This window comes from Hippoglossus stenolepis, chromosome 7, assembly GCF_022539355.2.
Source record: "Hippoglossus stenolepis isolate QCI-W04-F060 chromosome 7, HSTE1.2, whole genome shotgun sequence".
NCBI lineage: Eukaryota > Metazoa > Chordata > Actinopteri > Pleuronectiformes > Pleuronectidae > Hippoglossus > Hippoglossus stenolepis.
The window spans coordinates 10,920,597-10,948,149 of NC_061489.1; the positions used below are offsets into that span (position 1 = coordinate 10,920,597).

General features: G+C 43.7%; 1 protein-coding gene and 2 non-coding genes across 7 annotated transcripts; all 3 read left to right on the forward strand.

Annotated features, from left to right (window-relative positions):
• Nucleotides 1-617: 617 nt before the first annotated feature.
• n4bp3 (NEDD4 binding protein 3) lies at nucleotides 618-27,029 on the forward strand. 5 transcript variants are annotated; one of them, XM_035161360.2, is made up of 11 exons: nucleotides 10,216-10,525; nucleotides 10,638-10,709; nucleotides 21,240-21,520; nucleotides 21,642-21,810; nucleotides 22,552-22,758; nucleotides 23,185-23,306; nucleotides 23,452-23,647; nucleotides 23,727-23,819; nucleotides 23,914-24,165; nucleotides 24,307-24,559; nucleotides 25,251-27,029. In XM_035161360.2, exons 3-11 carry the CDS (start codon nucleotides 21,273-21,275, stop codon nucleotides 25,643-25,645), a joined length of 1,935 nt encoding a protein of 644 aa, XP_035017251.2. In that variant the 5' UTR covers nucleotides 10,216-10,525; nucleotides 10,638-10,709; nucleotides 21,240-21,272; the 3' UTR covers nucleotides 25,646-27,029. The 5 variants fall into 5 exon arrangements, with proteins under 5 accessions (XP_035017249.2, XP_047196525.1, XP_035017250.2 ...); XM_035161361.2 differs by having other exon boundaries at nucleotides 10,216-10,521; XM_035161358.2 differs by lacking the exons at nucleotides 10,216-10,525; nucleotides 10,638-10,709 and adding an exon at nucleotides 618-869.
• trnaa-ugc lies at nucleotides 18,190-18,261 on the forward strand. The gene has a single exon. It is a non-coding gene; the product is annotated as a tRNA-Ala (tRNA).
• Nucleotides 21,085-21,156, forward strand: trnaa-cgc. Its single transcript has one exon. It is a non-coding gene; the product is annotated as a tRNA-Ala (tRNA).
• Nucleotides 27,030-27,553: the final 524 nt, after the last annotated feature.

The window sequence follows — 27,553 nt, forward strand, 5'->3', positions numbered from 1 at the left end:
GTCAAAAATACCTTAGCATTTTTTCATCATTGCTATTTTGCATTTAATGATTATATATATAATTTTTAGAACAAATGAAATGTGGCATAAGCCATGTAGAGCATATAAAGTATGTTATATGGCTTCCAGAGGGTACACGGTGTGGTGTTTTCCATTTAGAGCAGCAGTTCCTCATGATTCTTATGCAGGAAATATGAGATGTTTTGTAATCAAGGTTTTTAAACAGTAAAATTATAATTTTGGACTTTTTAGCGATGCACCAAATAAGCAAATGTATATATAAACAAATAATATTTTGATTTTTTTTTAACATCTTTTACTACCTCACAGTTACCTTGTGTAAATCATCTATCCAATGGGTTTTGGACAAATCGGACACACAAACCTCTCTCTAATCATAGAAGTAGGATTAAAGGTCTTATCACAGTATTATAACACATGGTCCCTCAGTAAGACAGGGGACAGTAACTGATGAAGGTGGGCCTGCTTTATCTCACGTCACGTCTATGTGACCCCAGGGTCTGTCTGCATGGGGCCCATGTTCTAGCCACTTCAGCTGAACCCCTGTAGATGGCGCTGTCCCGCAGTACATATCAGACTGTGTGCCCGTGCAGTCACCAGGGGGAGGTCAGGCACACACCTCCCATGTTTCTCTCTCTGCTGTCTCCCCCCTGTTCAAACCTCGGAGAGGGAAAACACTGTGTCCCAGTCAGCGCTGCTCTCCACACCGCCAGGCTGCCGCGCCGAGCCCCGTCTGCGTCCTGGAGGAAACCACCACGTCAACACACTTTTCATTACATAACCAACGAGGGACTAAACTGCTGCAGAGCTCCGCTGTTGACCAAGAGATGTTCCGCATGCTGGACATGGTGAGGATTCTTTTAATCTAATCTTTTCGTGATCCGCTCCCCTTGTTTGCACATGCAGCGCTGCAGCCCAGCCAGGGCTGGTGCATGGTGTGTGTGAGTGTGTGTTGGGCTGCGTGACGGAGGCACGTTTAAAACTTTCTGCAGAGTGAATGGAACTTGAGGACAAATAAAGTCGAACTGTGCAGATTAAGAGCCTGTGAGCTACTGACACATCCAGCTGGATCACAGAGTTAATGTGCTCAGGTGAGACTTGTTCCACTGTTATCCCGACATTTGCAAAGGGTTTTCTGTGTGTGTGTGTGTGTGTGTGTGTGTGAAGACATGCACGAACAGTGTTTTTTCTTCTGCCATGTATCTCCTGTCACTGTGCAGCTCTGGTGGTCTCCAGCACCTCCACACTGTATGGAAAAGTGTTTTGTCCCTCTGGGCTGTAAATGTTTTGGTTGTTGAAGCTCACACTCCAGGCTCCCCCTTTGATTCGCAGGAGTTCGGGTGGACAAAAGCTGTTTCTGTGTGTGAAAGTGTGTTTGTGTGTGGGTGAGGAAGGGGGAGTGAGACTCCAGCTCCCAGTCTTGGGGACTGCCTGGCTGTTGTCTTGGAGACCAGAGGCCACAGGTGACCTCTGACCTGAGGACTCATGGAGCGTTGCAAAGAACAGTCCTTTTTAGTTTGAGTGTGGTGGGTATGGGTGCGTGCTGATGACGCAAGTGAAGGAGCGGACCTGACAATGGAGAGGCAATAGATGTGTGAGCTGACGTTTGGAGGCTGCGTGGTGTTAAATTCCTGTAATTTAAAGGAATGGTTAATAGGAGAATTGAAAGAAGGTGGTGGCAGTGGGGTGGGATACACTTCTGTCTCTGCTTGTGTGAGCGTGGATGACTGAACACTGAGTGGCAATCACTTTGACAGCCTAAGTATTGTTTAGGGTTGAAGTCACCGTGAAAAAATGCATCTCTCCATCCCATCCAGCCCACGTCTCTATGACACAGAGCGGGTCACTGAGGGTTGGGGCCGACAGGTTTGATTTTGTAAAAACAACTCCAGCATCCTTAATGGCATTCTCTTATTTACCTTAAACATTGCAGATAAGTTCATGGTTTTTGTGCAGAGTTACTAGTGTCTGGAATGTCTGCAACCACACCCTGCAAGATGAAGATGAGTCAAATTTAATTTAGCAATTACTCCATTATAATTAGCTACAGGCATGGCTAGATAGTGTTATCTCAGAAAATGTGTTTGTGTTATTTCGGCGAACTGGCCCTTTAAGGTTCAATTAAAGTAAAGTGGGGTGAAACTTCTTTAATTGATCAGAGTTATAATAATAAATGAAATCATTGTTTATAATCTATAAACGATAGACTTGTGTTGTTATAATATCATGATGATTTTCAAAAAAAGCATCCAATATATTATTGTAGGAACCGTCACCTTATTTAGTGTGAAGTGTGTCTCCGTATTTCTTCATAACTGATTAGTTAATAATTAATTAGCTTCGACGTAAAGTTGCTTTTCTCTGTTTGGTGACATTGTGAATTTGATTGTCAGTCTAAATAAGCACTTACCTCCATCAATATCCTTAAATTCAATATACTCATAGACATCGGTCCTCTAAATATGCCTGATGATCAAGATCCATGCAGTATTTGTTCCACTGGAAATTGGTGAAAATATTCTGGGGAAAAAGCCCAATCTCACAATGTTCAAGAAAAGGGGAGAAAATCCTGGATCCGCCCTCAATCCACATCCGCACCAAAATGTCTCTCCTGGCACATGTCCCATCGTTCCATCAAGTTTCGTGGAAATCTGTCTGGTAATTTTCTTTGACCTTTAATTCCCTGTGGTGACCACATGTTGTCATTTGTAACATTTCATAGACTGATAATCAATCATTTTATATTTTAAGTCCTTGCTATTTATATATCTCGTCAAAACTCACTTGTGATGTTTGCTTTTCTCAATATGGCAATGTCCTTAATTTGGTTAAAAGCTTGTGGAGACGTTTCCAACGACAAACCTATTTGCGCAGTTTCTTTACTGCTCTTCACTCAGCAGAATCTGCCTGACAGCTGCTGTGATGTCTCCCTTCAACTGTTTGAGATCCTGGGGGGGGGCTGACACTCCCCTGTGTGTGTGTGTGTGTGTGTGTGTGTGTGTGTGTGTGTGTGTGTGTGTGTGTGTGTGTGTGTGTGTGTGTGTGTGTGTGCGCGTGCGTGTGCGTGTGCGTGTGGGTGTGTCTGTGTGTGTGTGTGTTTGCTGCGCCTGCATACATGCGTCCTCTTAAAGCTCAAACAGCTGATGAAACACAGATTCTGCTGACCATCAGATATCTGCTGACCATTTGCTCGGTGTTGCCCGATTAAACAATGAGAGGAAACCAGCTCCTCCTCGTGATGCGAGTTTGAATGAACTTCACTCCTCCGTGCTCCCACGTTATGTTTGTTCCCATTTGAACGTTCACAATAGAGGCACCTAAATGTTCTGCCTTGACCGAGTCCAGCAAATCAAACGTCCCATGTCACCACTTTAAACTGCGGCACAGTAACAGGCCTCCTGTCTTGTTTCGTGGCATGTAAGTGACGGCAGGTCACTCATGCATACTACAGTGTAGCAGATGGTGCAGTGAGGAGAGGGCGGCCATAATGGCACTGTACTGGTCGACAGGGTTTCTCCCTCAGGCCACCCAGCTAATCAAACACTAATCGGCCCTTCTTCCCCTCAGTGGGTTCGGTAGGTCTCCCCCTCCTCAGCTCTGTTTCTTTCTCTCGTCCGATTTTCCTCCCCTCTTTTTCTCACTGTTTGCTCCTAATCTCGGGATTATCCTGTTACACTCTTCTTTCTCTCCTGCACTCACTCGTAGACTCTTCATAGACAAAGCCATGCCTGATCACTCTGAAGAGAAAGTGTTGTGCTCATAGACTTAGTGATTTAAATCCTCGGTCGTCAGATCCAGGCCGTGGCTGGCCGTCTTGATCCGCTGTCTGGGCCGTCTGTTGCTGCGATTAAAGTCTGGCCAGGTTAGGAAAATCACTGCGGGGCCTGGCCGAGCGCGGCAGGGTTGTCTGCCTTAAATCTGAATGTAAGAGTGTTCAGCTTTCAAAGCTCAGAGCTATCACAGTAAATGGTCATCGTGTGCGCGGCTGTCAGCGGAATCCAAAAGACAGCGTTCATCTCTGTAAGTATCTGCAGGACACGTGTAATTCTGCAGCAGATGTTCAGTTGTGCAGCCCCACAGACCAACCAGTCCACACTCTCACGTGGTCAACCTCACGCTCAGAGTTTCACAGCAGCTAAGATTAAACAAGCCTCAATAAAACATTGATATATTCTACACAGATTCAGCTGGGTTAGGTTGCAGAGGTTACAAGCTTCAGCTAAATTATTTTCCAAGTGCAAAGACAGAGAGCACACCTCAGTTAATCATTACCCCCAAGTGACAGGTGTTTCCTTATAGCTGAAGATATGTTGACATAACGAGAATAACAACTTCATAGATTAAAACTAAAATGCAGTATTTTTTTCAACCTCTCATATATAGTTCAGAAACTACTAGCTTTTTGTCAAATCTATCTTCTTCGTCTCATAATTTAATCAAGGAGTTGCTTGTAAAGAATTGTCTCCAAACAACAGTTTTTTTTTTCCAGCAGCAGAAAACAAGCTGTAATCAAACCTCTCTGTGAGTCTCAGGAATGCGTTCAACATTGTAGAATAACAATGTGCACCAGCGTGCAGGTATCTCAGCTCCGATCGCATTTCGTTCCATGGAATATTTTCCCGACCAACTGGAATGTCGCCTTGTCAATAATTATATGTCCATCACGATTGAGTTTTAACGCATCAAACATTATCTGCCAGAAAACAGAAGCAACTTTATAAAATGTTAATATAAATAAAAATAGTTACTGATATTTTATAACAGTCTGCGTGAGTGATGAGTGTGCATGGGTGGATTTGGCTTAACAAGGAGATAGGTTTGGGCCCACACACTTATTTCTATCAATCAAAATATCTCCCACTGCCAGAGTAACCACCTGCCAGATTATTTAATCATGGTTAAGTCTACCGTGCAGCAGTGTTTCCTGGGTTTCCACTGATTTCTTGTTCCTCTGACCTGCCACCTGAGTGCTGAACAATGGTGACATCCTCATGAGACAGGCGGGACCCCCTGACCTTCAGAGGGGAAAGGTCTGAGAGTGTCGTAGGCTGGACGGACCCCATACGGGGGCCTTTGTCTCTAAATGTCACCAGCTCAGGGGCAGACGGAAATAGCTGATCTCGGCCATTAACTCCGGCAGAATCTCATCCTGGGATTATTGTCTTGTTAAACGAACGTAGCTCTTTATTCCTGTGAGTCAGCCGTGGTGTGTTCACTTCAGCTCGGCCTTATCGTTTCCTCGGGTTTGTTTATCCGCATAATTTATCGTCTTATCTCCCCGAGAGGAGCTCCCACAATCACCTGCCCCTCTGTGTGTGTTGTGTGCGTGTTGGGATGAATTATGCGTGTGCTAAGTACTCAGCCCTTGTCTCATTCTTTTAGTCTGGAGAGTTGTAGCGTTGTGGAACAAAAGGCCACGAGGTGAAGCCCTCCTCTGCGAGTGGGCACTGTTGCTTATTTATATCTGCCAGCGCGAGTTGTGGCCGTCGAGGCAGCTGCAGCGTTCTTCTCTCCGACAGTATTTCAGTTTGGTGTCACATCCTGTTCTTTTACATAAAATCAATACAGATATTTTAAAGGTTAGAGTCAGTTACCGTGACCTGCTCATGTCTCATGGTCACAGTCGCACAAAAACTGAAAACAGAACTGGTAACAAAACCTGCCCGCACCATTTTTACATTTTGGTTTTGGTTTAAATTAAACAAATTAATAATTCATTATATAAATGAATGAGTTTTGAATGTGCTGGTAGGAAGATTTTAGATTTTCATTGGCCAACTGTTTCCCTCTGTTTCTGTTTGTGCTCGGAAAAAATATCTCAGGATGAAAAAGAGCTGCCAAACACATAAAAGACGCTGACGAGGGTCTTAACGTGAAAGGACGAGTTTCGAGAGCTCAGCAGTAGAACTTATACGTCATATCCTGCCTCTTGCGCGCTCTACTCAGGCACCACCCCTCACCTGAATATTACGGAAATGTTCCTGTTTGAACGTGTCTGACGTGGACAATCTCCTGCTGCGTTCTTTATATGTGAAAGGAAAATGTCTGGACCCAATTTCCTGGACATCTCAGTCTAAAAACAGGTTAAAATGGTCCGATCAACTTCTCTACAACAACTAAAGCCAAGCTAGCAGATGCACTGAGCTGAAGTGGGTGTCTGACCCTGCAGGGTACTGTTATTTCTGTAGTTCCAGACAGCCAGCATGCCTCCCATAGCTGCTTCCTGCAATGTTATTGTCCTCAAGAGCTTATAGGCAGAGGAAATGAGTCTAGCCCGGGTTGTCGTCTTGTTTAGTTGACTGGTCAGACAGGTACAGTATCTGTAAGCAGGCTCTGACTCGTCCCTCTCAGTCATTCCTGCCTCTTTATCTCCCATCTGCAGTCACTTTTCCATCCACTCACACACAAATGCACCTACATGAAAACACCTCTACGTTATCAGACATCAGCTGCTCTGTCCGCTCACTGGGAAACTTCCTGAGAATCTGTGGAATCTGACAATGGATGTGCCCCTGGGGCCCGGAGCTAATGACAGGGGTACAGCAGCACCTGCTCAGGTGTTAGACTGGGCCGGCTGGCTTTGATGGGGTTATCCCCGCTTTTGATTTTTCAGCAGATTTTTCTTCAAATTGCGCTCAGCGGGCCAGAAGGCACAGTAACACATCACATTCTTGCTGTGGAATGTCTTTCATAGCTTGCCAATCTCTGCATCTCTGGTTGGCAAGGTGCTTTATTAACTGAGATTCTTGTGTGCCCACCTATTGGTACCAGCTTAAAGACGTCCAGATACCTCCCTCACTCGCCTCAGCTCTTTGGCCTGCATCGCATGGTGAAGACAGAAAAAAGGAGTCGCTTTCCTCTGGTTAAGGGGCAGAGAACAATGTACTCTCTTGTCTCTTCCCTCAGATGCGTTTGAGTTATGTAACTTGATACGATGCAGAGCCTGTCCAGTAACTCAGCCTCAGGAAGGCAGACTTACACTCAGGCTATTGTCCGGACGGTCCACACTGAGACAACCCCCTGCCTGCTCAAATTTTCCACTCCTTCCTCCCCTTGATTTTTTCCATCCCTCATCCTTCTTTTTCTGTGTACCTGCTGCCTGACGTCTGTTCCCTCATTATTGTCTGATTCATCCACGGGCAAACAAGACGCATTGAGCTGTCAGTGTTTGTTTGGTGATGTTGGCTCTCGTGTATCAATGCAGGGTTTGGATTGACCGCCTCAAAGCCGGTTAACACGCTGGGCTTTTGTTTCTGGAACTGGGAGAACAAGTCCGACTGTGCCGGCCCCTGAGAGGTCTCAAAGTGCACAAAAAGATGAATGGGTCAGGAGTTAAAAAGAAGAGGTATAGGGTGAACAGGAAAGTGCCAGGCTCTCTCAGGGGAGTAGAGACTGACAATCGAGGACAACTTCCAGTTTCCAAACAAACAGGTAAATTCCCAGTGAGTGGAACTGGCACGCTGCTAAAAAAACAGCTTTGTCCTCTATTTAGATCCGTGCAATGTCATCCTGTTGTGGCCTCCAGGTCAGTTGGTGAGATCGGGCCACTCCCTCCCCTCCACACTCCTCCCTGTACTGCCATCACAGAGCGAGAAACAGGAAGTCATGTGGCATGTGATAATGAGAAAGACAGAGAGTGAGAGTGAAACGTGGGATCAGGTTCAGGGCAGTGAAGTCTCAGGTGTGCAGACACACAGGTAAACAAATGATCTCTTATTTTCCTACCTGCCATTATATTCAAATGATTCTGTGATATATCTTTGCACCTCTCATGTCATCGAATAATTTGGGTTTTTATTTGCTTTCACCGTGTGATTCTGTGTGATACTGGGCTTCACATCAAAGTAAGAACCAATGTGTATATATTTTGTAAATTCTTCTGATCGCCTCTGGGAAACTTTGACTTATTTACATGCTGGCAGGCTCAACATGGTCAGGAGTCACACTATGATTTTGCTGTTTCAAAGAACAGCTTAAACTGCACAGAGAAGAAGAGGAAGCAGCCTGATTGTTAATTACTCAGCCCACAAGGTGTTCCTCTTCTTTGCAGTGGAGCTGAATTGGAATTAGTTAACTTTTTAACTAAATCTTTTCTCCTGGGCGAATGACGTCACGCTGAGCATCAGCCTCAGCATCTCTTTTCACTTTCACAGCACAGAACAAATATGCTAATTAGCCATTGAATGTCTCAAAATGGAGCCACGCAGTTCTTAAAGATTATCTGCACGGCTGAGTGGTGCGTCTTGGTTTGGTGAATTCCCTCTTTCCACTTCATTTGTTGTTTTCTCTTTTAATGACTCCTGGTCTGATGGTCTGCTTGTGTTCCTGGAATCCCCTCTGAGGACTGATTATTGTTTTCTGTTGTGCACCCCAGCTGAGCAACACGGTTTCATGTTTTGACTTTCTGTGTGCAGCTGGAGGTAAAATGTCCCTAATGCACTAGGTGAAACTCGTCCTGTGTTGATGTTTCACTGTCGCTTCCAGTTGGGGTGTTGTCACTGTAAACTCTGCACAGTAAAGCTGAACTACGTGGTTTCCCACTGTGCTGCCTCCCAGTGCCAACAACAAACATTGACTTTATTTACAGAGAAACTCCACTGGTGGAAAAAAGTGCTGATGGTCTGACTCTGCATCAGCGAGCGTCAGCAGCAACAGTGTTTACTGGCTGACATGCTGACATGCAGCCCAGCTCCTCCTCTGCTGTGTCAGAGCGCATGAGATCCAAGTAAAGATTTTTATCTATTGCATTTTTTTCCAGCCTAGTCATACTGTGGGTAATTTCATATGTGTGTGTGCCTTTGAATACCAATCGCTGTTCCTCTACAGCAGTGGTGACCAGCCTTTTCGAGCCCAAGATCACTTTTTAATTCCAAACTTAAGCCGAGATCTACCATTACATTACATTTCATTTAGGTGACACTTTTATCCAAAGCGACTTACAATAAGTGCATCAACCATGAGGAACAAACCCAGAACAACAAGAATCAAGAAAGTACTATTTCTTCAAAAAAGCAAAACTACAAAGTACTATAAGTAAGTGCCATTTAAGTGCTACTAAATTGTTAGTTTAAACTTTTATTCAAGGTATAGTCGGAAGAGGTGTGTTTTTAGTTTGCGGCGGAAGATGTATAAACTTTCTGCTGTCCTGATGTCATTGGGGAGCTCATTCCACCACTTAGGAGCAAACAGTCGTGATTTTGTTGATATCTTCCAAAAAATCCACTTAGGAGGGTCATACTTATTATTTTTTGCAATTTCTGTTAAAGGCTGAATGTACAAGAAATAAATATACACAAAGAGAGGCAGTTGTGCAAATGTTTCTATTCACTGCACAATATTCAAATTAATATCAATTCATATTTACAATGCAAAATATGTAGCTTCTCAGTTCCACAACATGTCCTGCACTGCAGTACAATGTTTTTAAATATAGGCTTTGATTTGAATATGGCCACAAATATGATTATTGCCTTGTATGAAAGAAGTCCCTTGTACTAAAATAAATACCAGTACTACACAGCATGAAGCCGTGCATCTTCCGCTCCAGCAAATATTTCACAATAAAAAAACCTTTTTAAACAAGGGAATGGATTCCATCAACAGAAACGCTCGAGTGCTTTTATTTTGAAAAGGCATACAAAAAGTGTTCCAACCATTTGTTTGTGACATAAATTCATCAGATAAACATTAAAAATCAGTTGAAAGATCATCTTCTCTGTTTATTCTGCTGTGAACCACACTGTTAATCTCTCTATGACACCAACGTATTTACATCACTTCCTGAACCCGTTTCAAAGTAAAAGCACTCCAGCATTTCACCTTCTGAATCCACTCATTTGTTCCAACGGGGCTTTGTTTGTTATCGACAGACCGAAAGATGTGCATCTTCATACCGTAGAGTCCTGACATTTACTTTAGTACATGAACCAACTTGTTCTTGAAGGAAATGCAGGAGATAAACCTGCAGCTCCACCGCCAGTAGCAGACACACAGCGCGTCTGAAAAACAGACAACGGACACACAGACACGACAGCCAGTGAGTTCAGAGAGTTCGGGGATCGACAGTGAAGACTGCGAGATCGACCGGTAGATCGCGATCGACGGGTTGGCGACCACTGCTCTACAGGAACCCTAACCCCTAACCTTCCACACGTTTTCCTGCAGCAGAACCGGTTCAGGTGTGGGTCGATGTGGGAACTGCTCGCTTTCGATTGCTGTGTTCACAGAACAGTGACTCCTACATGAACCACTCCAGGAAACAAAGAAGCCACAGAGAGAGAAGAGAAAGAGTCTCAGCCCCCTTCCTCGCTGTAATTAATTTAATAAGAAGCTGACTCTCCTGTGCTTTTGTCTTTATCAGCTCAATTTAACACTAAATGGCTCTCCTGCTCTGGTAAAATGATTGTGCTCGTGGGAACTAAGGTGCTTTGGATAATACACATGACCCACAACACATGAGGGCCTGGAGCAGAGCAGGGACTGTTCACTTCACCCGTATCAGTGGGTTTGTATCTGTTTATGTCTAAGGCACATTAATAATTAGCCGGTGAGACATGTAAGGAATGTGAGTTTGTTTCCTCACATCGCTCTCTCCCTTTACATTCCTCTCTGTGAAGGTCTGCTCTGCAGTGAACATGGCCCTGCTGATAGCGCCGGTTGGCAAACACTGCGCAGGCTTCGCTAACAAGGTGAATGAAATCCAAATACAGAACTTGAACTCGATTAGGGCTTAGGTCAAATAAACGGCGTGTCATTCTGTTGTTTGCTCGCCCGCAGATTCCTCTGACGTTACTCAAAGGAAATGTTTTTGGTATGATTCCGTTTTCTCAGACTTCCTGGGTGATGAGAACTGTGTGAGTGTGTTTATCCTGTGGGACATCTGACTTTGCAAGTGGAATCGGGTAAATAAACGATCTGGGGGAAAAACTGGAGGAAAAAGGAAAACATCATTATAATATTATGAGAACGTGTTTACTTATAATACTCTTATCCTGAGAAGCACTTCACATATATTAACATCTAAGGTCAGGATAAGGGAATGGCAAGTGGATTTCACTTAAACAACACTGAGGTCATTTACTTATCCTTATGCTGCCCACACTAATCTCTTTATCACACACACACACACACACACACACACACACACACACACACACACACACACACACACACACACACACACACACACACACACACACACACACAAAGTTAGGGATTAATCAATTAATCAATCCTATTTCACACCACAAATTGAAGAATCTTTGATACTTAAACTAAACAGACTCTTTGTACAGTGTGAACAGAGCAGGAGCAGCAGGACTGTTGTTTGGCTGTTGAAGGATTTTCTCTATACTTAACACTAATAATACATTTTGAGATAAGACACACTGTCATCTTCTCACACTGAAGCAGCTTCATGTAACAACCGTCAAGTCCAGATCAATGAGGTTCCATGAATCACCAGTTCAACCAGTCACCCCAGATGACCCCAGCATGGCTACAGTATAGCCAGAGCCAGTTATTGAATTGTGTGCAGAAATACAATACTGTAAAGTCAGCAGTAAAAGGCCGAGGCACACTGCCATCAATAGGCCAACAGGCACAGAGTGAGGAAGCCCACCTCCACTGGTCCACCCCAGAGGGAAAACTAGACAGCTGATTTAGTGGAGTGAGTCCAGGACAAAGCCAGTCATCATGGTCAGGACTGTGAGACTAATAAAGCTGTGCTCATAAATGTTAAACCTGCTGTTACTGCAGATCCTCTGAGGTCGCCATTCGCTATTTAACTTGTGCAAAGAAACGTTTCCTTCAAGATTCAAGGTCTTTCTCTTCTGGGTCAGTAATTATGAATTACTAAAGAATGACGAAGGCTGCTGTGGAAATTATGAATGAGAATGTGTAGCATTCAAATTGTAGTGTATTTTATTACTGTGCGGGGGGGTTGATTATAGTGCCACCACCAGACCAATTGTAATCACATTTTGTGGGGAGCATTCGCACATCATTTCTAGTCCAACTTTCATGTCTCAAGCGAGCAACTGATCATTATGTCACTTCAAATTTTGGCTGTTAGAACGCTAACTAAGCTGTAAACGACATGTGTGGCAGCATTTTGTAAGAGAGGATTTGTCTTCAAGAAGCTCAGGATGAACTTACATAGATATTGGCTACTTCTGTTAGAGTTCACCCTGGACAGGTCACCAGTCCATCACACAGCCAACATACAGAGAGAAACAAGTGATAATCACGGTAATGGACTGTATAGGCCAGTGCTTTTCCAGTCTTACTTACCACTCACAGTGCTTTAGTGTCTTGCCCAAGGACACTTCAAAATGCAGACGAGCGAGTGGATGACCCTCTCAACCTCCTGAACTACAGTCGCCTCTACCCTGTGATCGTTTTTTTTCTGAAATATGGACTGTTTAGTCTATAGTGGCTATCTTCTGAAAACTATGCATCTCGTGCTATTATTTATCATCTCCACAGTGTACATTTTTATGTTCTACAAAAACAGTCATGCTTTCAGCTTTGAGAGGACACATTCCTGTAACTAATCCATTGGGAGTTTAATTGTTAAATATAGTGAATAGATGGTAACAACCCATACAGAGAACAGCTACTCTTTCTCTTCGTCTGACTTGTCAGAATAAAACGTCTGCGTCTGCTCTCGACTGTCTGAGTGTTCAATAGCGCTCTGTATCTGCGGCAATGGCCAAATAAGCCCTTTGACCTCTGTAAAGACCGAAGTGTTTGTAATCAATGGAGACAGTGTGAGACCGAACACTGCGCCTTCAGATTTTGCACCACCATATACAACCGGCAGTGATTTATGAGCCATGAGACCGCTCGTCATCTTGACTGTCACGAAAAGAAAGTCGACCTTTTATTCTCTCTGCTCTTACATTGAAAAGTCTGACCAAATCTTTCCACGTTACCGTGAGTCGCTTGTACGTATGATACATGACACAAACTCCATTCAGATGCAGAGAAGAAGGAACATTTCATGACCATTTCTTTCAATAATCTTGGCTCCTCTGAAAGGCCTCGGGGTGGAGAGGAATGAGCACTGTCTGCCTGATCGTCTCCCATCCATAATGAATAACCTGCTAACAATTAGAGGGCTTCTACCGAGCACTCCTCTGCTGTTGTGCCCCACAGCCAGAGACACTCTCCCACTCAATCATTACATGCTCGTGTGTAATATTCAATCAGAGAGTGGAGCGCTTTGCTTCGCGTGCAGGACGGCTGCTTCCCAAAGCTCATCCTGTTACCTCTGCTGTTGATGACAGATGAGATCGTCGACATGCATTCATATCAGACCAATCACTCTTTGTTTTACAAGAATTTAATTGGTCAATTAATGCTCTCTGCGGTAGTAACACTTCCCCATTCGTTACTATTTTTTTAACTTTGCACTTTAACTTTAAACTCTACCTGTGGCTTTGTCTGTCTCTGCTGTAACTTCCAGGGCAAACGACATATGCTGAAGGAAAAACACACAGCTAGCCAGCTAGCCAATCAACTTTTGTTCCTTCAAACTGTTTGTATTGATCTCGTAATGGATCAGGATTATTCATTGCCATTTGCTGCATTATGTGAATAAAACCTTTATACATTACCTCTTCCGTGAACAGGATTTGCACATGAGTCGTGTGATTTTCATCTGCAGTGCTGATGAAGACAACAACTCCCATGAGCCCATGCAGGTCTTTTGTGATTGTATTGATTGAGACCCCTAGTGGCCAAAGATACATTCAGTAAAAGTCTTAAAACGTCTCAAGTGGCTACCTCTTGTGAATGGTCCTCCGAAGGTCCCATTTCTCTAGTTGTTAAGTTATTGTTCCAACTTGGGTGTGTTCAAGTGCTTTGAATGTGGACAAAACACTGTCAACAACATGTGTGTATTTAAGTGCTCGTGAAAACGTCTGTATTGGCTAAAAAGTGTGGTGTTAGGTGCTTGATTGACATGCATTTGACAAAGGTTTGTTGTTTCGACTTGAGATGGCGCTCACGTGAATTTTTTTCCAGTTTGGAACACATTTTTCCAATTATTCCAACATCACACAAATGCACAATTCATCTTTTGTGGGGGAAGATGTGTCCACTTCTTATATTTTGGCAACTTATTTGGTTGAGAAGAAGTCCTCGTTTCTGCTTGGCCACAGTTCTCAGAGATCACTGAACAGGTAACAAGTACAGTACCTGTGACACTGCAGGCCTTGTTTGCTGATAGGAAGTGTCCTGTAATGTCAGGCTGTCGGGCTATCAGTGTGGGAGGCAAATATAAAACCACAGGCCTCTGTAGAATAGATTAAATAAGGCTCGTGGCTGATTTGGTCACACAACTAACAGCTGTGAAAACCAGCGAGCGTTGCTTTGATAGAGCTTATATAATGTAACAGAGTGTGTGCTGTGTGGGAGTTGGGAGATGTAACCTGCAAAGTTACCCCACAAACGTAAACAAACTTTGATCATGGAGCAGGGGAAGAGAGAACGCCGAGGGAAGAGGGCAGAAGATCTGGCGCTGCGAGCCGAGCGTATATATATATATATATCTGTTTTCGGGGCCGTGTGGAGTGACACACCAGTGTGAGTTAGCGTCCGTGGGAGTGAGAGCGTTCTGCATTTTAAAAAAACTGACGAGCCTGAGCTTGTGTTCTGTGAAGCATCTTTGGAATTTTGCTCCCGTGTCCTCTCCTGTGTCTCAGGCCCGGTGCTGCTGACCTGTGTGTCTCTGAGGGTTTGAGGTGTCCTCTCTTCACGCTCAGGCATTTTGTTGAAAGCTTTGTTTTCCTCACAGGAGACCTGATGATAATGTTTTAGGAGAGAGTGTCCTCGAAACCCTCCACTTGAACCCTCCACACACAACAATCTTTTATTTTATGTGTGACTGTAGTAAAGTTGTAGTTGTTGCTGGTTTTCTAGAGGAGTAAGTATATCATCCTGAGAGGACTCACATCAAACCTAAAGGATCACTGAAGGCCCTTTAAAGGAGACTCACAGTTCCCAGCAGCCTGTTCATATCTTTACTCTGTCGTATGCACTGCTCTAAAGCACTAATACTTAAGAAAATAAAATTATTTTATATCATGAATTATCATTTCAAGGTTATTGTAAGTAAAGTATTTTAACTTCACAAAACAACATTGTTCCTACTACATCATAATCTTATTCCCATCTGACAGAGCAAGAATAGAAAGTTCATATTAAAGGGAGGGTTGGTAACTTATGTATCTTATTTGTTAAAATCCTCTTCACGTCCCGATAGCAATAAATAAATAAAGTTGTCTGAAAAAATAAAGAAAAAAGTCAGTGTCTGTGGCCCTTGCAGGAGTGTAATAATAGTTTCATTTGGGCCGAATAAAATGATTGGACAGATGTACGTTGATGTGTTTTCGGGGGCGGAGCTTTGATGAGAGGGCTGATGGGAGGGGCTGGGATGTATCGTTGTATAGTTTTAGTTTAGCCTCCTCCTGCTGCATTTTCCAGGAATACCCTTTAATGACCTTTTCAGTTTGGGTATTACAGTTGTCACCGTTTCCCAATCTCAAGATATATATTACACAATCCTACAAGGTAATCATACTGATGTTCAGCCTGACAGTGTGTGCTGACTAGATATAGTCAATAAATTGTGTACGGCTTTCACTTGTACTTTCACCGGAAACATGGCCACATACCCAGGTGCTGTTTGCGTCAGAGCGATTGAGTTTCATGTGTTCATCTGTGCCTTTGCAGCGCAACACTTTGATACACTGATCAAACATTTTCATGTTTTCATCAAAGTTAGCAGCTTTTCCAAAAAAAGCTCATCATTGCTTTGAAAGAAGCATAAATCAAGAACAGAACAGTTTTCAATTAGACTGTAGCTGTTCAAGGCCGGTAGTGCATATGGCTTTGATCCGTGTGTGTGTGTGTGTGTGTGTGTGTGTGTGTGTGTGTGTGTGTGTGTGTGTGTGTGTGTGTGTGTGTGTGTGTGTGTGTGTGTGTGCGTGTGTGTGTGTGCGCGTGTGCGTGCGCGTGATTTAAGGAGGTGTGTTGCATTTCAGGGCCCTTGGCTAGTCGCGGCTGGGCTGTAAATCTTGCCGTGTCTCCTGGTTTACTCTGGGCCATAAACTAGATGGCAATTATAGAAAACAACTGGATTCAAGATTTCTTCAGTCCTGCAGGTTTTGGGGCTGCAGCCTAAAAGGATTTTTACCCTCCTATCTTCCCAAAAGGAATTACTTTATACCTCACCCCCGATCCCTTTCCCGTCAAACATCGATTGACCTCTCGTGTCTCGAGACCAACACTGAGTTAAACAGCGGATATCAAAAATCCTGCGTCAGACCTTGGCTCGTGGCCATTAGGTTTGTCACACTCATGATTTATTCATATGGCATCAGACACGCACACACTCAACATGACTTGCATTGACTCACATCCATCATGTCTCACTTTAACCCTGAAAACTGTAAGACAGTGAAGTCGGAGATATACTTGCTGTTAACTACGCGTACGTGTGCGCATGATGGCTTCCTCTTGTATCCTGCGTCAGTTTGGAGCGTCGGTTGTGCACGTCCTCAGAAATTAAATCTACGTTTACTCTTTTTCTGTCGTGATCTCAGAATGGAGAAAATAGTAACCTCCTCAAGTTTTGCCATGTTCATTGTTTACTTCATGCAAATACGGAAGTTCTATATGGTCTGATTTCTCCGGTGTGCCCTCTAGTGGTATCCTCCGGTAACACACGTAGTACATCGGCAAGTATGTGAACAAGTACATTCATGACGCAGCCGGTTGTCTACGCGAACGCATGTTTAAAAAGCAAGTATATCTCTGGCCTAGGACTTCCTGGTCGGACAGCATCAGAGCTGATACACTCATTCATAGAGCGCCACATTATATTTAATTATATTCATCATTGCTGTTTATCAGGTTCCTTTGCTCAGTCTGACTTCAGCCTGTGTTATATTGGCTTATTAGGAGCCGGATGCTTTAGTGGAAAGTTTTACATTGGGGGGAAATAGTACCTCATGAATATAAACATGAGCAGCTTGGGCTGCTTTGATCTGGGCCTGGCTGAGAGCCCTGAGTGTGGAGTGGGCTGGAGCTGCCGGTGCACAGATCTCTCTGCCTATTTTAACCATTTGCATAATTGTTGTAACTGTCGAGGCCAGCGGTGCAACGCACTTGACGAGTGTGGATTGTATCAGAAGCAAGAGGAGATGACACCGCGGGAGCCTGTGCTCTTACACAGGGGATTTGTGTCTGATGCTGAACAAGAGAGAAATTGCTTTAAGGTGGCGTGTGCGCCTCATGAGTGTGTGCAGACAGGCAGGAAGCAGGACGGCCCAGTCATTAGGCGATATGAGGCGCAGGTTTGATCCCTCAGGGGTCCTTCCATGATGACGTCAGTTCATTTCTGACATGTTTATATTGTATGTTTACTAATTCATTACTTTTTACTGAGGTTTCTTATTTTCACCATCCCCTTTGCTGCTGTGACAAATTTCACCGTAGGGGGACTGACAAAGGATTATCTTATTTTATCTTCTCTTATCACAGAACTGACTCTGGAGATTATCAGACCATTTTCTGACTTAATGCTTATTGAAGAAATCATCACCAGTGTACTCAATAAGGAAGCACAATTTGCACGTATGTTCTGGGTTTAATTCCCAACATCTCCATTTTATAGCATGTGACTGACCTTGTCACTTAAAAATGAGTTATTTAAATGTTATGTTGCCATCAAAATCATTTTGACCATTATTAAATATAAACAGGTCTTTACCTTGCTATGGTCTTTCAACTCATTTTGTTCTTTTCCTATTTACAGACCAATATGATTCAATATCTTAAATCATATGTACAATCCTGTTTACACTGTATAGATTCTCTTTACTTTGTGTCAGGTTTTATCTTTTTTTTAACTAATCGAATAATGAGAAAATTATCCCCAGTGTAATCAATAACAATCCACTTTTCCATTAAGTTGTTCCTTGTGGTTTCTGACCGATGGAATAATGGAATACCAACAGGAAACAGTTCGAAAACTCATTTCGTTGGTGCACTTAAGTTCTCCCAAACAGTTTCTAATGCGAGCTGGTCTCAGACACACATAATATTTTACAGCATTAATTATCTGTTGCTTTTAGGTTGAGAAATCTGGACAGGAAGTGTGGGGATGTAGCTCAGTGGTAGAGCGCATGCTTTGCATGTATGAGGTCCTGGGTTCAATCCCCAGCATCTCCATTCTTGATAAGGAGTGGGTGCTTGGTATGGTAGTGGTGACTCACTTTGGTCAAAATGAGTAATTTATATGAAATGTTGCTATCGAGAGCACTGTCATCTTGGTGATCGTTATTAAATATAAACAGGTTTATATCTTGCTATGGTCACTCAACTCATTTTGTTCTTGTCCGGTTTTCCCACAGATCAAAATAATTCTATATCTTAAATCGTATGATCAAATTAATCCTGTTTACACTGTATATATTCTGCACATCTTATCTTATCTGCACATCTTGCATACAGTGTAAACTTTAATAAAAACTGTTTCCACTGTTGTTTTTTTATGTGAAACTTGCTTGGAATCAATAATAAATCCACACCAGTGACGTTTTATTCCTTTACTTACATTACATTAAGAAGTACCTTGTTGTTTCTGAGCAATGGAAAAATGGAATACCAGCGTTCTCCCTAATGCGAGGAGATTTCAGATTCACGTAATATTTTACAGCATTATTGACTCTTTATGTTAACTCTTTTTACAACATACCTGTACAGTAAAGTGGTTTTTAAAAGCCATATCTCAAATATCAGTTGTATGATGTCTTTGAATGTTTTACTGCTAAAAATAACATATCTTTGGGTTGCCTTTAAGCGTGGTTGTAAGAATTAATGTAAAACCAATAGTAGTCTATAAGGTAGGAAATTACCATGAGATTTGTGGTCGGGTGGTCGTGGCTTTCAAAATTGGTTGTTAACGGGTTAAAATGTAAAGTGCAACGTCTGCTACAGCCCTTTAAACTCTAACTGTTCTGTGGGAGCCACACTCATGAGCACAAAGGGAGAAGTTGCCTCCTGCGGGTTCTGTTTATAGTCGGAGAGGTTGCAGAGAGTGTGTGTGTTTTATGGTCGGGAGAATGTTTTATGACTACCGGAGGTGTTTATGCACGGGAAGAGAGAGAGGGTCAGAGGGGTGAAATCAATAGTGATCCTTAATGAGGTTGTCTGAAAAGAAGGAGGAGAAGGGGATATGTGGGTGATTTGATGACGCCGCTTGTGTGGAGGTTGTGCGGAGACTGTTTGCTGTGTGGAGCTGAAGAGGCTCAAACGGAAGTTGACAAAACAATAGCGCCTGGTAGGTAGGTGTCGGGGTAACTTGGCAACTGGATTAGTTTTGTGAAAGTCGAGAGAAAGTGGTCATCCTTTTATTTTTACTTCGCTCTGTAGGATGTTTCCTGCGACCTGGACAACAAGTTCAACTTGACTCGGATATCTTTTTGTTATCTGCGTTCAGTGAACCTAACATCAAGCTGTAATAGTGGTGATGTCTTTATTCAGTGAGATAAACTATCCTGATGTCAGTTTTAAAACCAGAGAGGACACATGAAAAGTCTGGAATAGCAAAATGATTCCAGTCATCTCTAAAGATATCTGCTGCTCTTTATTATGTCTCACTTTACTCTAAACTCTTTTGTCCCTGTCAGGATCCTGTAGACCAATGACTTAAACCTGTTAAACCTGACGTTACCTCGATAACTGCATATCCTGCTTTGTGGTTCAGGCCCCTGTTGGAACTGAAATCTGATGTAATGCAAAGAGCGATCATATCTCCACTCGTTTACATTCGGGTGTCTGAAGACATACCTTGAGATCAGTACACTGAATACACATGATTAACATGGGAGACAGGACATTTGCAGACTAAGTCTCCATAACACTTGATTAAATCTAGTAACCACATAGTAACCATAGTAACCACATGGAATCAGTGTTATGTAACAGGCTTATAATGTGACATATGCTGCCCTACCGCAGAGAGAACAACATGACCCTCACAGAGGCCACGGTTCAACCTGCAGTCTTTTGCTGTTGGGAGGAGCTGCAATGAGATTCTAAGAGGCAACAGAGACTCTGCAGCGAGTGCATCACAAAATAAAGGTTTAGAAATGTGTGTGGGTTTGTCCTCTGTGTGAAGGCGTTTACAGCTCTCCTGTAACATGGGGGTCAGTCTGTGTGACTGTGTTTATTTTGTGGTGAGCTGAGGTGCTGTTGTGGGAGTTATTGTAGCTGTGCTTGGAGACAGCTGGTCTGTGGGGAGAGACACAGCTGATGAAACGTCTGACAGCTCCCACTGTTCCTCCAGAGATCAACATCCATTCAGGAGAGTAGAACAACAAGAGGTGGAGGAAAGACAAACGTCTTCTACATCTTCATCAATTTGACGACAGTTCCACCACCACTGACCAGTAGCAGACTTCAATAACTTCACAAAGCGTTGAACTACAGTCAGGTTCATCACTTTTTTGGGTCCCCTGGAGACATTTCTGGTGTCGTTTTCACAATATGCAGCGCATTTGTGTAACTGCATGTGTTGTGAGTTTTTGCAGCACGTGTGTCGTCAAACAGATAAAGTTGTTTTCTTAATTTGCACATGTTTTTTCTATCGGCATGTGTTTTCTTCATTTGCAGTGCGTTGAGCTCTTTTGGCCACCGTACCGTAGGGATCCCTCACTTGGGACTCCCTGGAGTTTCTGCATTTTTTCCCCTGTTCAAAGATTTTTGAGACGTTTTTCCTCACTCTAGTCAATCAATCACTGAGGACAGTGGATGTCGTACCATGTACAGATTGTTAAGCCCTAAGAGGCAAACTGTGATTTGTGAATAATCATCATCTATACCACTTATCCTCTTGAGGGCCGCAGGGGAGCTGGAACCAATAGATTTGTGAATGTGGGCAACACAAATACTATTTGATGTGTTTTAACAGAAAATCATCAGCAGTGTAATCATTAACGATAGACAAATGTGAATTCTGTCAGAACCAGAGAACATCCAGATTGAAAATGTGGGGATGTAGCTCAGTGGTAGAGCGCGTGCTTCGCATGTATGAGGTCCTGGGTTCAATCCCCAGCATCTCCATTCTTGGTAGGCAGGATACTGTGTCATCAGCATTATTTTCACTTATTTATAATAATAATTTGTACATTTCCCCTTTCCTACAGATCACCTCACCCCCCCAAAGAGCCCTGTAACCAATGGCAGCGTCAGTCCAGACTCTTCCTCTGACCCGTGGCTCCGACAAAAACTTCCGTAACCCTTTCCCAGCCCCGCCCCTCTCCTCCCGTTTCGGCATGGGAAGCGTAGGCAGTCTGGTGGAGAGGCCCGATGTGTCTCCGACTAAAGGCAGCCGCGCCGTCCCCCAGGTGAGACCCAAGCAGACCAACGGCCTCCTGAAGAAGGGCTTCACCCAGAGAGAGCTGCTCAACTACCTGAACATCACCAGGTGGGTGCTGTGTCTCACTACGTTTCACATGCTACAATTGTGAAGGAGAATAATAATTATTTAAAGTACGACAAAATGTGACCTCAGTTGACCTCAGCTGACCCTCTATGCTCCCAAACAGAAAAGAACCTAAAACCCACCCAGGCAGTGATGGAAAGAAGGACATTATCTCAGGCCTCAGCTCTGCCAGCGGCCGTGAAGATGACATGTACGCCAAGGTCTTCCATAAAGACGGCACCGAAGTAGATCTGACAAAGAACTCACTGCCAAGTGGGGGCAAGTATGAAAAGGTGAATATTATTACCTCCATCAAGGAGGTTATGTCTTCGTTCATTCGAACTTAGTCGATTTTGGTGCAAATTTTGATCAAGGAGCAGATACAGGATTTTTGTTTTCACTTTTTTCAACATTTTCGTTGAATACTAAGGGAATAATTAATTGATCTCGAGGGGAAAAATGTTTGTGCAATTTGGTACAGATCCAAATACAAATCTGGATCTGAGTTTAAATGTGGTTTCATCAGGGGACTGTTGTGCTTGGGCGGAGGTATGCGCTCTGCTGAGTGACATTCTACTTATATATATATATATATATATATATAACATACATACATTTTATACGAGTTTCATTCACTGGTTCAGGCTCAGATGCAGATGAATGACTTCCTATTGTTTTTTATATAAATGACATGTAGCCTGTGGCTGGTTGAGGCTCTGTTAAATTGATCTACATCACATTTACACATCTCTGACAGGATGAAACACCCCCATAGTCTCTTACCTGCATAAATCAACCTGAAACCATTCGGAGCTCAACAGCACAGATTGAGAATCTGCCACGGGCTGAGTTATGAATTTATAGCTGCATCAAATCACTGTTGTCGTTTTTTTGCTTGGATGCTAAGAAGATAGGAGGTGGAGGGTATTGATTTAATGGAAACATTGTGAGTGAGTGGGGTCTTTCTCCGCCCCTTCTCCACCACCTTTCTTTTTCCTACTTTCTTGTCATTTCTTGCTTCTGTTTCTTTACAGGCTCGTTTTAGATCATCGGCCTTCAAGCCCGTCACCCCGAAAAACTTCAGCTCCATGCAAAACCTCTATCCTTCTTCCAAGTCGGAGGATGTGGACCATGTGTCCAACGGGCTGCACAGAGCTTACGCCGATGTCCCTAAAGCTGTCTCCACCTCCTCCTCGTCTTCCTCACCCTCACGTCCTGGACCGACATCCAGTGGTAACAAGGTATCTTCATCCAGTTCCCAGTTATAACGACAACTGATACATTTAACTAACTCTCAATACAAAGTGAGTAAGTGTCAGGAAGTGTCTTTTGTTTTATATCCAGAGATCTTTGGATTTGAAATTAAGTTATTATTTGCCTGAAGATGACGTCATTGTATTTGGATTGTAATTTGATGTATTACTCCGGCTCATTTTGTTTTCCATATCTTTGATACGACTGCAGTAATTACCAGTTATAACCACATTTACCACAGCTACTTTAGACTTCAGTGAAACTAATGCAAAGTTGAGCTATGGGCCAGCGACTTTCTACATCTACATTCCATGTTTCTGTTTTTTATTCAGCCATTATTTGTATCTTAGATATATTTTTTCTCAACTTCATTCATGTTAAAGTGAGGAATAACAGCGTAAATATGTGTGCAGGCCGTCTCCTCTGTGCGTGGGCTGAGCCAGGAGGATGATAACCTGTCAGACTCGGGTCATAACTCCATGAGCAGCCTGCCGCCGTACCGACCTCCCTTCCGCCCACACCTGGCTCACATCAGGTCTGCTGCAGCCTTCTCGTCTGAGCTTTACTTTATATTCAAATGGGGCGTTGCTATAATACATAATTTGAGACATAATGACTGTGTGAGAAGTGATAATAGAAGGAATTTTTGATGGATTTCATGTTTGTTTTTTTTACTCTAGTGCGTCTATGGGACACATCAACACCATCGGCTCCCTGGACCGCACCTCTATGAAGGCGAAGGCCATAGGGTCAGAGGGCGTGGCTATTGGGGAGGTGGCGTGTCGGAGCATGGCAACCCTGAGCCGTCTCGCTCCATACGGAGGGGAGGCTCCACCCCCTTATGAATGGACACTGTCCCTGTCTGTGGAGGAGGTGGTGAGTACTGGTCAAAATGGACGAGCAGGTTGGTGCGATTTACAGCTTGCTCAGTCAGTTGTTCTGCTGTCCTGTCCAGGTGCGGGATCTGGAGGAGCGTCTGGTGGAGAAAGAACATGAGCTGAAGCAGATGAAAAGAAACCTGGACGAGAGTGAGGGCGCCATCGTTCAGGTGAATCTCATTGTGTTCGTCTGTTCTTTGCCATTAATCTTTGTATGTCTGCCTCTCCTCCAAATTCTAACCCCCATCTGCTCGCCTCATGCAGGTGTTCGAAGGGAAGCAGCGTCTGTGGGAGAAGGAGGTGGAAGAGCTGAAGCGCCTGTACGCCGCCAAGCTGCGTCAGGTTTCCCAGCATGCCCAGCGTTCCCAGCGCAGCCTCCAGTTGCAGTTGTTTAAGGCCCAGCAGGAGAAGAACCGACTGCAAGAGGAGCTCGACGGCCTGACAAAGGAAAGGAGCCAGGAAGCTGGAGCCATAGTAAAGACAACCAGCCCAACCCTGGAGGAGACGCAGTGGGAGGTGGGGCCTTACTGACAAAATATCAGAATTCCTTCCTTGTTTGTTTGTCCTGTTAAAATATTTACAACTAGGTCTGTAACATCTGTAAGAATCTGTTTCATCTGCCTCTATCCCTTCTTTTCCCATTGCTCCGTCTCTCAGGTTTGCCAAAAGTCAGGGGAGATCTCCTTGCTGAAGCAGCAGCTGAGGGGCTCGCAGGCAGAGGTGACCCAGAAGCTGAGCGAGATCTTCCAGCTGAAGACGCAGCTCAGGGAGACGCGCATGGAGCTGCGCAGCAGGGAGGGTCAGTTCGACGCACTGAAGCTCGTCCTGCAGGGGACACAGCGTCGCAGGTGTTCCTCTCAGAATGCACGTGAAGACGGAAAAGGAGCTGAGGAGACTACTTCTGCTACAGGTAGTTTTTATGTGGCGGTCAGTAAATGTTGCACTGATGGTGTCAGGATCGTGTGATTTGATTATTTAAAGGTAAACAGATCACTTAGTTCCTGCTAAGTTGTCACAAGCCTGGATGAGTGTTCAAATTGCAATCCATTTCCATCATGTGTTAGAGCCGTCAGCAAGGCACCCACTCGTTCACAGTGTATACTCCGGATAATCTCCAATGTCTCCATAGACATTTGCGTTCTCACAGACAGCCCCTCTGGAAAACTTCAGGAGATTATCAGTGCATGTCTGAAAGAAGCTATAAAGACTTATGTAAAGCTAAATACATCTTACTGATCAACACCAAATCATATTAAAATATAGTTACAAAAACATAATAAGTATTAAAAAAACATACTAAAACCTGCTGAAGCCAAGGGGGCGTACATGGAAAGTGTAAAGAAGATGATATTTATATGCTACAGATGTGTCTAATGACAAACTAGTCTTATCAACGCAGCAGGAGCTTGTCTTGTTCTTTTGAGTTGGAGTGCTCACACACTTGCATCCAAAATCAGGTTATTTGAGTAACCAGGTCAGGAGCAGGGTTCACAGTGTGTATATATGTGCATGTGTTTTAAAAGCAGCCAAAGTCTTTCATTATACTTCCCCTATGGCACTGCCGGACTGTAGTTGAAGCCATGTGAACCTCTGTGTTGCAGGAGGGTGCGGGGGGCCCACGGAGGAGCGTCTGCGGGCAGAGCTCCTGCTGGAGCGACGCCAGAGCGAGGCCCAGGTCATGGCTTTCGAGGAGGAGAGGCACACATGGCAGACGGAAAAGGACAAGGTCATCCGTTACCAGAAGGAGCTGCAGGCCGGCTACCTGGAGATGTACCACCGCAATGAGGCGCTGGAGAGGGAACTGCACCAGCTGAGGGCGGGCAGAGAGCAAGGAGCAGGAGCAGGAGGAGCAGAAGGAGGAGGCGGAGGGAGCAGAAACGGAACATTGGAAAGAGAAGTGCCAGAGCAGAGGGGTGAGAGCGTGGGGGAAGAACAAGAGCAAAGACCTTCCTCTGCTTTGCCGTGGATAGAGAGGATCGAATCATCTGAAATTTGATTGGGACACATTTGCGATGCAAACTATTTTCTCCCTGAAGTATGGAAGCTACGGAAGAACAGGTCTACCAGGAAAAGAAAGAAAAAACATCCAAAAATCTAAATGAAATCTGTAAAAGACCAAATTTTACTGGAATAATTAGTAAAAGAAAATTGTAGAAATTATGATATTGAAGATCAAAAATATTACTTCCTGAGAGGAGATTATGTGATGCAAATTAATTTTTTTACAGACTATGTATTATTATTAGTATCAATAATACCAAAGTTTTACCTAAAATACCTCAAAATCGTGAGTTAAGAAATAATCAGATAAGATGTGAAAATAATAGGCGATAATAAATCTGGGTTAATGTCGTGAGTCAAACAATTTGACTCAAATTAAATGTAAGTAAAATTAGGTACAATCTCATTATTATGACCAGAAAGTCAACATTCTGACAAATTCCCCCTCCTTTTATCTGAAATCATCTTTGGATGCATTGAATTAAGTTTTTGTTTTTAACTTTTCATTGATTTGTTTTTCTTTTCGTGGTGGAATTAGGCTTCTACAGGTCCTGCCTGCTTCTGCCCATGCACCCTAGTTTATTGTTTAACGCTGTTTCCTATAAGCTCGTACAGAAACACAGTAATGGCTGAACAGGAGTACAGTCTGTGCCTCGTCTGTAGAGTTCAGATTGTGATAGTGTCAGTTTTGTATAAAATGCAGCTGAGCTCCAGCAAAGCACCTCGACTGTCCTGCTTCAGACTTCTGTCCAAATATAAATCTGTAAATGTACTGTGACTGATTTGTGTTTATTTGGTTGCTACTGTTTGGTTTGGACAGTAAACTAAGGATTCAAAGGGAAGCGCAGGAACACCTCTGCACCTGTGTGTGCAGACGGTCAGCTCTGTGGATTCACCTGGGCTCTGGGAGGAAAGCTGCGTCTCTGGGTTAAGTATGGAGGATTAAAGCTGTCTGGTGCCAAGGTACTAATGCTGACTCTGTTTACCCCGCTGAAGAAACTGGAAATGTCGGACTTCTGATACCAATATATTTTGTACATAACTGTCGTTTGATTTGCCTTCTCTCATTGTACAGCACTCTGTTGTCTTAAACGGACCTTTTCCCATATCTTCTGATTGCAATGGAAACAATCAGCAGATTCAGATGATGAATACGACTGCTCTGCTTATTGGTGCGACCTGTTGCACATCACCGAACCAACAACATCAAATGCATGACGTGGGTGGAGTTGTTTCTATCGTATTGTTTATCATTAATATAAGAACGTTCCGAAACCAGCTCTCAATCCACCTTTCAACAAACTGTGACTCTCGTGTGTTTACTGGAATTAAAACTGTATTCTTTCTAACTGGATTCATAATAAACTGCTTTGAAGTGGTGTAACAGGAGTTGAGTTGGTGGCATATCTGGTGTAAATCAATGGTTTATGTTTGACTCATCTGTCTCCTGAATTTAACAGCTAGAAATGTCAAAATGTTAGAGGCGTAACTGATGGCGTTCACCCTCCGAGACGCCCGGCTGATCTGAAGGGGCTTAAAATCTCCAGAGCCTGCCAATAAAACCCAAGGACGGGAGCTTTATGGTGGAATGAACAACAGAGCGGCAGAGGCTTTTGGGACTAATGTGGCTTTTAGAGGTTTAGCCCTGGATCCTTATCTCTGCCTCTCTCTGTAAGGCCCTCCCTGCTCCACCCCTGCCAGCCCTTACATACCATCCACTGCAGCACAGACGGCAGAGGGGTGGAAGGTCGGCTGAGATAGGAACACAGGCGGATCGCTGTTTGCTCAGGAAAATCAGCACTTCAATGGAAACCATCAGATGTCTAAACCAGAACACAGCTTCAGGGATAACTTGGCAGCAGTGGGGATTTAGATTTATTCTTTTTTAAAGGTGTTACATGTG

Coding starts and splice junctions, on each gene's coding strand:
- n4bp3 (XM_035161358.2), top strand. CDS start 21,273: ATGGCAGCGTCAGTCCAGACTCTTCCTCTGACCCGTGGCTCCGACAAA. Junction 22,759..23,184: donor CGACATCCAGTGGTAACAAG/GTATCTTCATCC, acceptor ATATGTGTGCAG/GCCGTCTCCTCTGTGCGTGG. Junction 23,820..23,913: donor GTGAGGGCGCCATCGTTCAG/GTGAATCTCATT, acceptor CGCCTCATGCAG/GTGTTCGAAGGGAAGCAGCG.